The 12,329-nt window shown below is 40.3% G+C and overlaps 2 protein-coding genes across 3 annotated transcripts in view; one reads left to right on the top strand and one right to left on the bottom strand.

Moving 5' to 3' along the window:
* Positions 1-12,329, top strand: part of LOC133635948 (transcription factor Sp9-like) — an 87,396-nt gene that overhangs the window by 1,341 nt on the left and 73,726 nt on the right. The window contains exon 2 of the mRNA XM_062029436.1: positions 1,118-1,348. The gene's annotated coding sequence lies outside the window, so the exon portion shown is untranslated. The remainder of the gene's footprint in view (positions 1-1,117; positions 1,349-12,329) is intronic.
* LOC133635947 (transcription factor Sp4-like) overlaps positions 1-12,329 on the bottom strand; it is a 42,347-nt gene that overhangs the window by 19,891 nt on the left and 10,127 nt on the right. For both annotated transcript variants that reach the window (XM_062029432.1, XM_062029433.1), the window contains exons 2-5: positions 8,545-8,615; positions 4,738-5,085; positions 1,384-2,563; positions 1,097-1,295 (exon numbers count right to left, since the gene is read on the bottom strand). In XM_062029432.1, the coding sequence (XP_061885416.1) occupies positions 1,097-1,295; positions 1,384-2,563; positions 4,738-5,085; positions 8,545-8,615 (1,798 nt within the window). The remainder of the gene's footprint in view (positions 1-1,096; positions 1,296-1,383; positions 2,564-4,737; positions 5,086-8,544; positions 8,616-12,329) is intronic.

Below are 12,329 nucleotides of genomic sequence, written 5' to 3'. Positions count from 1 at the left end.
TAGAAGCTAACCTAGCCACGTAGCCAACGTGATAGCATAGCAGTCTCAAATGCAGATAGAAACTAAATTAAAAAAAACCCTGACTGGATGGATAGACAGAAGATCAAAAATACTATTAAACCATGAACATGTAAATACACGATTAATAATATTCAGCTTTTCGAAGCTAAAAAAAATAGAAGCTAACCTAGCCACGTAGCCAACGTGATAGCATAGCAGTCTCAAATGCAGATAGAAACTAAATTTAAAAAAACAATGACTGGATGGATAGACAGAAGATCAAAAATACTATTAAACCATGAACATGTAAATACACGATTAATAATATTCAGCTTGGTGAAGCTAAAAAAACAGAAGCTAACTTAGATGCGGCGGCGGGCTTACTCACTGTAGTGCGTCTGCTATCCTGCTCAAAACACAACACAACCTCCTGGTGTTGGTGTTGCTGTAGTCCGCCGCTCCACCGATCGCACCTACAACTTTCTTATTTGCAGTCTCCATTGTCCATTAAACAAATTGCAAAAGATTCACCAACACAGACGTCCAGAATACTGTGGAATGTTGTCGAAGAAAACAAGAGGTATTTGAATTGGGTCCAAACACTTCCCTTGCCCTCGTGACGTCACGCGCATACGTCATCATACCGCGACGTTTTCAGCAGGATATTTCGCGGGAAATTTAAAATTGCACTTTATAAGTTAACCCGGCCGTATTGGCATGTGTTGCAATGTTAAGATTTCATCATTAATATATAAACTATCAGACTGCGTGGTCGGTAGTAGTGGCTTTCAGTAGGCCTTTAATGTGTTGCCTTTATTATAACACTTACATGGGGCTTTTAACTTTTTGCGGCTCCAGACAGAGTAGTTTTTTGTATTTTTGGTCCAATATGGCTCTTTCAACATGTTGGGTTGCCGACCCCTGCCCTAGACGGAGCCTGTGTATCCTACAGTTTGAGAATGACTGCTCTAGTGTGTTGTTTTTCAAACATTACTAGCCACTTTTTTGTTTACCCATGAAATGAATGAAGTTAAACATTACTGTAATTGAAAGCTGATGACACTTCACATTTAAATGTGAACTGACGTCTTCCTACCTTGCCTCTCCATCTCGACAGTTTGGGCAGGAGCAGGCGACTCGACGGAGCCTCTTGCTGGGCGGCCCTTCCTGGTCTGAAGAGCTCTGCACGGATCCCAACTGGTCCGGACTCATCGAGGAGCCGGACGCCACGTTACCCATCGTGACCGTTAAAGGGGACGACTGGACTTTGGCGCCATCCTGCCCCTGTGGTTGACCTGACGACGGCATGAGAGCGTGAGGGGAAAAAGTGCTGACAAAGCATTCCAAAGTAAGTGAAAGGAGGATTGTGTTAGTGGTCCTTACCCTGTAGACCTGTGATAGTGAGGGGCATGCCCTGCACTTGAACCCCGGCGCTGCCCAGCCCGGCTATGCTGACCGTCTGCACACCGGACCCCGGGTTGATCTGAGCCGCGCTCAGCGTCAGGGGGGCTCCGCTTAGGGACACCAGCCCTCCACTGGTGCCACCGGCCACTGGGGCCAGTGTGAGCTGCTGTGGCATTGCAGCTCCCAGGCTGCCCTGCAGGGACACACCGCCGGGCAGCTGCAGCGTCTGCCAGGTGATCTGTCCAGTCGGGGACAGGGTGGGTGTGCGGATAAGGACCTGGGCTGGATTCTGAAAGGCCTGAATGGGCTGCAGGGTTTGACCCGGTGCCAGCTGTAGAGTCTGGATGTGCTGGGGCTGCTGGGCTTGGCTTTGACCTGGAGTCTGTGGATGCTGCAGCTGGATCTGCTGCACTAACTGATGTCCCACCTGCCCTACGATCACCTGCTGAATGGTTCCTGGCATGTCCGCCTGACTCTGAACTCCGTTGGCCTGGTTCTGACTTTGTGAATCCGCCTCGGCACTTTGTGCTTGGTTGTCAGTCGTCATAACCTCCATCCCGGCGGAGACCACTTGCGTCCCGTCTGACGCGCCGTCACCTGCGGCCAGCGTTGTTATGGATCCGGCGGCTGCCGGAACAGAAAGTGCCGCTGTTGTCACCAATTGGTTGCCATTGGCAACAGAGAAAGTGCCATCTGCTGATTGGATAAGCTGCATGGTGCCGCCGCCTCCGACATTATTGATCACAGGCAATGCCAGGGTCATGCCACCGAGGTTTATGGGCACCGTGGTCATGACCGGGGTCTGAGAGCCCTGAAGGGTCTGCAGCTGCAGGGGGAAAGACTGAGCAGGGCGAATCTGCAGGGGGACCGTCTGGCTGGTGGTACTTGACAGCATCGTCTGCTGATTGGCCGGCTGGAGAATGGCCTGAGCCTGGCCTTGACTCGGACTCTGGATAATCTGAACATGCTCGGGTAAAGTCCCGATAGAGGCCGTCTGAGTCGGGTTGATATGGATCTGCTGTCCATCAGCGGTCTGCAGGTGAGGGATGACTTGATACTGGACCCCGCCTCCGGCACTGGGTAGGTTCTGAACCTGGATTATCTGAAACTGCTGTTGCTGGTTGGCAGACACACTGTTGGTCCCCGCAACGGCCTTCACCTGGACACCAGTTAAAGCAGTTACAACAATGCTGACGTCTGATTTACCGTATTTTTCCGGATTATAAACCGCTTTGAACCCTGTGGCTTTTACAAAGGTGTGGCTAAACTATGGATTATTCTTCGCTAACGGCTAAATTATGGAATAGATTAAGCAAAGAAATCAATGTAATACAACGATCCACTATAAGAAACTGTTCAAAGTCAAAGTGTTTACAAAGAACAAAGAACAAGAATCCTAATAAACATTTTGACTCTTTCTAAAAAAAAAAATAGATAATCTTATTCTTATTTTGTTTGATTTGCCGTTCTACTCCCGTGTCCCAGGCAACGTTTAGAAAAAGGTATGTACAGTCATGGTCAAAAGTTTACATACACTTGTAAAGAATATAATGTCATGGCCGTCTTCAGTTTGCAATCATTTCTACAACTTATTTTTTTGTGATAGAGTGATTGGAGCACATACTTGTTGGTCACAAAAAACATTCATGAAGTTTGCTTCTTTTAAGAATTTATTATGGGTCTACTGGAAATGTGCTGGGTCAAAAGTATACATACAGCAATGTTAATATTTGCTTACATGTCCCTTGGCAAGTTTCACTGCAATAAGGCGCTTTTGGTAGCCATCCACAAGCTTCTGCTGGAATTTTTGACCACTCTGTTGGTTCTGTTGGTTTTCTGACATGGACTTGTTTCTTCAGCATTGTCCACACGTTTAAATCAGGACTTTGGGAAGGCCATTCTAAAACCTTCATTCTAGCCTGATTTAGCCATTCCTTTACCACTTTTGACGTCATTGTCCTGTTGGAACACCCAACTGCGCCGAAGACCCAACCTCCGGGCTGATGATTTTAGCTTGTCCTGAAGAATTTGGAGGTAATCCTCCTTTTTTTATTGTCCCATTTACTCTCTGTAAAGCACCAGTTCCATTGGCAGCAAAACAGGCCCAAAGCATAACACTACCACCACCAAGCTTGACGGTAGGTATGGTGTTCCTGGGATTAGAGGCGTCACCTTTTTTCCTCCAAACATATTGCTGGGTATTGTGTAAGTCCAAATCAATGGAAGAGTAATAACTGAGCCAAACAAATCTTGCTATAGAAGAGGCCGGAAGACAAAGTTTAAGTTTATACATACAGCAATGTTAATATTTGCTTACATGTCCCTTGGCAAGTTTCACTGCAATAAGGCGCTTTTGGTAGCCATCCACAAGCTTCTGCTTGACTTTTTGACCACTCCTCTTGACAAAGTTGGTGCAGTTCAGCTAAATGTGTTGGTTTTCTGACAAGGCATCACATGGACACAGATAAGACCTTTTGGAGGAACTTTCTGTGGTCAGATGAAACAAAAATGGAGCTGTTTGGCCACAATACCTAGCAATATGTTTGGAGGAGAAAAGGTGAGGCCTTTAATCCCAGGAACATCATCCCTACCGTCAAGCATGGTGGTGGTAGTATTATGCTGCCAATGGAACTGGTGCTTTACAGAGAGTAAATGGGACAATGAAAAATGAGGATTACCTCCAAATTCTTCAGGACAAGCTAAAAATCATCAGCCCGGAGGTTGGGTCTTGGGCGCAGTTGGGTGTTCCAACAGGACAATGACGTCAAAAGTGGTAAAGGAATGGCTAAATCAGGCTAGAATGAAGGTTTTAGAATGGCCTTCCCAAAGTCCAGACTTAAAAACGTGTGGACAATGCTGAAGAAACAAGTCCATGTCAGAAAACCAACACATTTAGCTGAACTGCACCAATTTAGTCAAGAGGAGTGGTCAAAAATTCCAGCAGAAGCTTGTGGATGGCTAAAAAAAGTGCCTTATTGCAGTGAAACCTGTAAGCAAATATTAACATTGCTGTATGTATACTTTTGACCCAGCACATTTTCAGTAGACTCATAATAAATTCATAAAAGAAGCAAACTTCATGAATGTTTTTTGTGACCAACAAGTATGTGGTCCAATCACTCTATCACAAAAAAGAAGAGTTGTAGAAATGATTGGAAACTCAAGACAGCCATGACGTGATGTTCTTTACAAGTGTATGTAAACTTTTGACCATGACTAAAAAAACACTGACAAAATATTTTTATGTAAATATCCTTTTGCGATTTATATATCTAAGGCTTATAATCCGGTGCGGTTTGTAGTCCAGAAAATAGGCTCAAAGTCGTCCCTCACCTTGCGTCCAGGTGAGCCGTCATTAGGCAGGCTGGTGGGAACCGTTACAGCAACAGGCTGGTTGGTGTTCTCCTTGGCCATAGTCGGAGCCGCCGCGATGATCTGCCACCCGTTCCCCGTGAACTGAGCCGGGACCAGTTCCAGCTGCTGCTGCACCAAGGCCTGGCCCCCGGATGTGTCCACAACAAACTGACCCTGGAGCTGCCCCGCTTGCAGCTGGATCTGACCAGCCTGGAGCTGGATCTGCTGGGGCCCCGCCTGAGCCTGAGCGCCCTCGGCTCCCTCCTGCCCTCCGATCTTACTGCAGGTGGCGGCGAGCAGAGCCAAGGGAGAGGGCTGCGAGGAATCCTGGGTAAAGACAGAAAGTCGGGAGACTGAGAGGCGGAGAACTCAGGAGCTCATATGCATAAAACAAACAAGCGCCTCCTCTTGGTACAAAAAAAAAAAAGCCGAAGGGAAAGGATGGGCTTGAATTATCCCGCACGCAAGTGTAGCGTGAAAGAAGGAAGAGCTAGAAGCGGCAGTGATGGGTGGAGAAAAGATGGTGTTGAGGAAAGAAACAAAAAGCTGACAGAAAGCGAGAGCTGTCAGTAGAAGTGGGCGGTATTACAGGAAGTGAGTGGGTGGGCGTGTGAGAACCACATTTCTCTTTTCTCAGAACACTGGAAGAAAATGCCGCCTTCTCTCGCTCTGCTCTGCTCAAAAGGAACTAGGTCGCAGGCGCAACGTCTCTCTGAACACTTGATTGTAAAGCATGCAAGATGACGTGAGAGCAAACAAAAGGTGCTGGCAAAATATCTCAACTATATATATATTTTAAATATCTAAAAATACAATGTTTATACTAAAGCAGGGGTGTCGAACGTACGGCCCGCGAACAGGTTTTATCCCGAGTTTGCTAAGTATAAAAATGAACCTGAAACGTTTCAATGAAAGAAACAGCTGTTCTAAATGTGTCCACTGGATGTCGCAATAGCAATTATTTGTATCTTTGGAGATGATGCTACATATGTACAAAATAAACCACATGATGTTAGTACATCAGTCGAGGAAAATGATCAAACTACATAAATACTAGGGGTGTAACGGTACGTGTATTTGTATTGAACCGTTTCGGTTCGGAGGTGTACCGAACGCGTTTCCACACGGACATACACTACCGTTCAAAAGTTTGGGGTCACCCAAACAATTTTGTGGAATAGCCTTCATTTCCAAGAACAAGAATAGACTGTCGAGTTTCAGATGAAAGTTCTCCTTTTCTGGCCATTTTGAGCGTTTAATTGACCCCACAAATGTGATGCTCCAGAAACTCAATCTGCTCAAAGGAAGGTCAGTTTTGTAGCTTCTGTAACGAGCTAAAGTGTTTTCAGATGTGTGAACATGATTGCACAAGGGTTTTCTAATCATCAATTAGCCTTCTGAGCCAATGAGCAAACACATTGTACCATTAGAACACTGGAGTGATAGTTGCTGGAAATGGGCCTCTATACACCTATGTAGATATTGCACCAAAAACCAGACATTTGCAGCTAGAATAGTCATTTACCACATTAGCAATGTATAGAGTGTACTTCTTTAAAGTTAAGACTAGTTTAAAGTTATCTTCATTGAAAAGTACAGTGCTTTTCCTTCAAAAATAAGGACATTTCAATGTGACCCCAAACTTTTGAACGGTAGTGTATGAAGTAGCGTAACGCACGTTGTGTAAACAATGCACACCGAGGCACAACACACGGCATGCTAGCAGCTAACGGGCTAGGATAGACTGACCATACGTCCTCTTTTCACCGGACATGTCCTCTTTTGCGGAGCTGTCAGGGTGGAGTTTCTTAAACGCCTCAAATGTCCAGCATTTTGAGTTAGGGTTGCGTGTGTTTTCAATGTACGTTCAGGGTTAAGAAGGGGTTAAAAACAAAACAAATTGTGCGTGCAGCAGCATTGGTGAGGGAGAGGCAGAGACAGAGAGAGAGAGAGTTATGATAAACGCGCATGCGTCACCAGGCTCTGCTTTTTATCCATAGATTTATCACATTTAATTTTTTATTATCTATAGCAGGGGTGTCAAAAGTGTGCCCCGGAGGCCATTTGCGGCCCACAGCTAAAGTTTTAAAAGGCCTACAGCACATTCTAAAAATACTAATAAAATAAACAAAAACATAACAAAAGTGAAATAAAAAAGCTTAAAAGGTTAAATGTAATTTAGAAAAAGTTGCAATGTTGATTAATAAAACAAAGCTGTTTTTTTTTCTTTTCAAACTGTCATTGCTCAAAACATAATATTGAATCAAAATCAATGTTATTATGAATTATTGACCTATCCAAGGTTCCCATTACTTCACATCAAATATTCCACTGAGAAAAATATTTTTGGTGGAAGATTTTGCAAATTTGGTAAATAAATAACCCAAAAATTTACATTTTGTTGTTTTCTTACTGTACCGAAAATGAACCGAACCGTGACCTCTAAACCGAGGTACGTACCGAACCGAAATTTTTGTGTACCGTTACACCCCTAATAAATACCATCCTGTAATTTGATTTTGATTAAAAAAATGCATCTTGATTGAAAATGAACACTAATGAGTTGACTGATGAACATTATCACATCATTTATTCCAAAAATATGAATAACGACAAATTATTAATCGCAACATGTAAATGTAAAAAACAACAACAACAACAGAACATGATTTGTACATTTACAGAATGTGCTTGTTCTATTTTTAAACAAAGAAAACAATCTGAAGTTGTCTTTATTTTTAGGGATGTCCGATATTATCGGCCGATAAATGCGTTAAAATGTAATATAGGAAATTATCGGTATCGGTTTTTTTATTCTCTGTATCGTTTATTTTTATTTTTATTATTAAATCAACATAAAAAACACAAGATACACTTACAATTAGTGCACCAACCCAAAAAACCTCCCTCCCCCCATTTCTTTCTGTTATCAATATTCTGGTTCCTACATTATATATCAATATATATCAATACAGTCTGCAAGGGATACAGTCCGTAAGCACACATGATTGTGCGTGCTGCTGCTCCACTAATAGTACTAACCTTTAACAGTTAATTTTACTCATTTTCATTAATTACTAGTTTCTATTTAACTGTTTTTATATTGTTTTACTTTCTTTTTTTATTCAAGAAAATGTTTTTAATTTAGTTATCTTATTTTATTATTTTTTTTAAAAAGTACCTTATCTTCACCATACATGCTTGTCCAAATTAGGCATAGCAATGTGTTAATTCCACGACTGCATATATCGGTTGATATCGGTATCTGTAATTAAAGAGTTGGACAATATCGGATATCGGCAAAAAGCCATTATCGGACATCCCTAGTGCCATGATTTTACCAGTCCGGCCCACTTGGGAGTAGATTTTACTCCATGGGGCCCCCGACCTAAAATTAAAAACCCCTGTACTAAAGGATGTCTTTTAGGGAAAAAAACCAGAACATTATGATTTGTACATTTTCAGAATGTGCTCGTTCTATTTTTAAACTAAGAAAACAATCTGAAGTTGCCTTTATTTTTAAGTTATCATGCCGTGTATTTACCAGTCCGACCCACTTGGGAGTAGATTTTTCTCCACGTGGCCCCCCCATCTAAAATTAGTTAGACCCCCCCCCTGTACTAAAGGATGTCTTTCGGAAGGATCCATAAGCAGAATTAAGCAATTCAAAGTGTGATTGAAAGTGGCTGAAGCTCCTCATGAGGGCTGCACACAAGCAGGAAGTACAATCGAGCAGAGGAACGCCTCCAGACCTTTTAAGTTCCCCTCAAGTTCCTCTTTCAATACCTGTGATGCAGAATTTTTCCCCTTTTTCGATGCTTTCCCGCCTTCAGTTCCAGATGATTCCTTCTTGGAGTCTGCAAACAAACCAAAGGAAAAAGTTGTTACAATATATATATATATTTTTTTTGGGGGGGGGGGGTGTTGCCCTTTAGTAATCCTGGAGCAAACGCAGCACAACAATGGTGATCATGACCAGGAACCTCATCACAGGCGTCCTATGTGTCGGACAAGGGGAGGAGACGTAGAGCAGGGGTGTCAAACGTACGGCCCGAGGGCCGGATCAGGCCCGTGAGCCGGATAAATCCGGTTCGCGGGCCTGATAAAAGAAACTGCTGTTCTAAATGTGTCCACTGGATGTCGCAATAGCCGTTATTTGTATCTTTGTAGATGATGCTACATATGTACAAAATAAACCACATGATGTTTTAGTACAGGGGTGTCAAACTCATTTTAGATCGGGGGGCCACATGGAGAAAAATCCACTCCCAAATGGGCCGGGCCGTTAAAATCACGGCATGATAACTTAAAAATAAAGACAATTTCAGATTGTTTTCTTTGTTTAAAAATCGAACAAGCACATTCTGAAATTGTACAAATCGTAACGTTGTTGTTGTTGTTTTTTACACTTACATGTTGCGGTTAATAGTATTCTATCTTTATTTGTCGTTATTTATATTTTCTGAATAAATGTGATAATGTTCATCAGTCAACTCATTGGTGTTAATTTTCAATCAAGATAAAAAATGTATATCAAAATCGAATTACGGTATGTTTATGTAGTTTGATCATTTTCCTCGACTGATGTACTAACATCATGTGGTTTATTTTGTACATATGTAGCATCATCTACAAAGATACAAATAATTGCTATTGCGACATCCAGTGGACACATTTAGAACAGCTGTTTCCTTCTTTCAAAAATTTCCGGTTCATTTTTATACTTGGCAAACTCATCCCGCGGGCCGGATAAAACCTGTTCGCGGGCCTGATCCGGCCCTCGGGCCGTACGTTTGACATCCCTGTGTTAGTACATCAGTCCAGGAAAATGATCAAACTACATAAATAACATCCTGTAATTTGATTTTGATAAAAACATGTTATCTTAATAGACTAAAAATTAACACCAATGAGTTGACTGATGAACATTATCACATAATTTATTCAGAAAATATAAATAACAACAAATAAATGATTGACCGCAACGTGTAAGTGTAAAAAAACATGATTTGTACATTTGTGCTTGTTCTATTTTTAAACAAAACAATCTGAAGTTGTCTTTATTTTTAAGTTATCGTGCCGTGATTTGACCAGTTTTCCTCCATGTGGCCCCCGACCTAAAATGAGTTTGACACCCCTGTGTTAGTACATCAGTCGAGGAAAACGATCAAACTACATAAATAACATCCTGTAATTTGATTTTGATAAAAACATTTTATCCTGATAAGACTGAAAATTAACACCAATGAGTTGACTGATGAACATTATCACATAATTTATCCAGAAAATATAAATAACGACAAATAAATGATCAGCCGCAACATGTAAGTGTAAAAAAACAACATGATTTGTGCTTGTTCTATTTTTAAACAAAGAAAACAATCTGAAGTTGTCTTTATTTTTAAGTTATCGTGCCGTAATTTGACCAGTTTTCCTCCATGTGGCCCCCTACCTAAAATGAGTTTGACATCCCTGTGTTAGTACATCAGTCCAGGAAAACGATCAAACTACATAATTAACATCCTGTAATTTGATTTTGATAAAAACATGTTACCTTGATAAGACTGAAAATTAACACCAATGAGTTGACTGATGAATATTATCACATAATTTATTCAGAAAATATAAATAACAACAAATAAATTATTCACCACAACATGTAAGTGTAAACAAACAAACATGATGTGTACTTTTGTGCTTGTTCTATTTTTAAACAAAACAATCTGAAGTTGTCTTTATTTTTAAGTTATCATGCCGTGATTTGACCAGTCCGGCCCACTTGGGAGTAGATTTTCCTCCACCTAAAACAGTCCAGGAAAATGATCAAACTACATAAATAACATCCTGTAATTTAATTTTGATGAAAACATTTTATTTTGATAAGACTGAAAATCAACACCAATGAGTTGACTGATGAATATAATCACATAATTAATTCAGAAAATATAAATGATTAACCGCAACAAGTAAGTGTAAAAAACCCCAACATGATTTGTGCTTGTTCTATTTTTAAACAAAGAAAACAATCTAAAGTTGTCTTTATTTTTAAGTTATCATGCCGTGATTTGACCAGTCCGGCCCACTTGGGAGTAGATTTTCCTCCACCTAAAACGAGTTTGACACCCCTGTGTTAGTAAATCAGTCCAGGAAAATGATAAAACTACATGAATAACATCCTGTAATTTAATTTTGATAAAAACCTTTTTTCTTGATAAGACTGAAAATTAACACCAATGAGTTGACTGATGAATATAATCACATAATTAATTCAGAAAATATAAATGATTAACCGCAACATGTAAGTGTAAAAAAAACCACATGATTTGTGCTTGTTCTATTTTTAAACAAAGAAAACAATCTGAAGTTGTCTTTATTTTTAGGTTATCGTGCCGTGATTTGACCAGTTTTCCTCCATGTGGCCCCCGACCTAAAACGAGTTTGACACCCCTGTGTTAGTACATCAGTCCAGGAAAATTACCAAACTACATAAATAACATCCTGTAATTTAATTTTGATAAAAACATGTTATCTTGATAAGACTGAAAATCAACACCAATGAGTTGACCGATGAATATAGTCACATAATTAATTCAGAAAATATAAATGATTAACCGCAACATGTAAGTGTAAAAAAACAACATGATTTTGTGCTTGTTCTATTTTTAAACAAAGAAAACAATCTGAAGTTGTCTTTATTTTTAAGTTATCATGCCGTGATTTGACCAGTCCGGCCCACTTGGGAGTAGATTTTCCTCCACCTAAAATGAGTTTGACACCCCTGTGTTAGTACATCAGTCCAGGAAAATGATCAAACTACATAAATAACATCCTGTAATTTCATTTTGATAAAAACATTTTACCTTGATAAGACTGAAAATTAACACCAAAGAGTTGACTGATGAATATAATCACATAATTAATTCAGAAAATATAAATGATTAACCGCAACATGTAAGTGTAAAAAAACTCACATGATTTGTGCTTGTTCTATTTTTAAACAAAGAAAACAATCTGAAGTTGTCTTTATTTTTAAGTTATCGTGCCGTGATTTGACCAGTCCGGCCCACTTGGGAGTAGATTTTCCTCCACCTAAAATGAGTTTGACACCCCTGTGTTAGTACATCAGTCCAGGGAAAATATCAAACTACATAACACCCTGTAATTTAATTTTGATACAAACATTTTATCTTGATAAGACTGAAAATCAACACCAATAAGTTGACCGATGAATATAATCACATAATTAATTCAGAAAATATAAATGATTAACCGCAACATGTAAGTGTAAAAAAACAACATGATTTTGTGCTTTTTCTATTTTTAAACAAAGAAAACAATCTGAAGTTGTCTTTATTTTTAAGTTATCATGCCGTGATTTGACCAGTCCGGCCCACTTGGGAGTAGATTTTCCTCCACCTAAAATGAGTTTGACACCCCTGTGTTAGTACATCAGTCCAGGAAAATGATCAAACTACAAAAATAACACCCTGTAATTTAATTTTGATAAAAACATGTTATCTTGATAAGACTGAAAATTAACACCAATGAGTTGACTGATGAATATAATCACA

This window comes from Entelurus aequoreus, linkage group LG20, assembly GCF_033978785.1.
Source record: "Entelurus aequoreus isolate RoL-2023_Sb linkage group LG20, RoL_Eaeq_v1.1, whole genome shotgun sequence".
Lineage (NCBI taxonomy): Eukaryota > Metazoa > Chordata > Actinopteri > Syngnathiformes > Syngnathidae > Entelurus > Entelurus aequoreus.
This window is presented reverse-complemented; position numbering and strand designations above follow the sequence as displayed.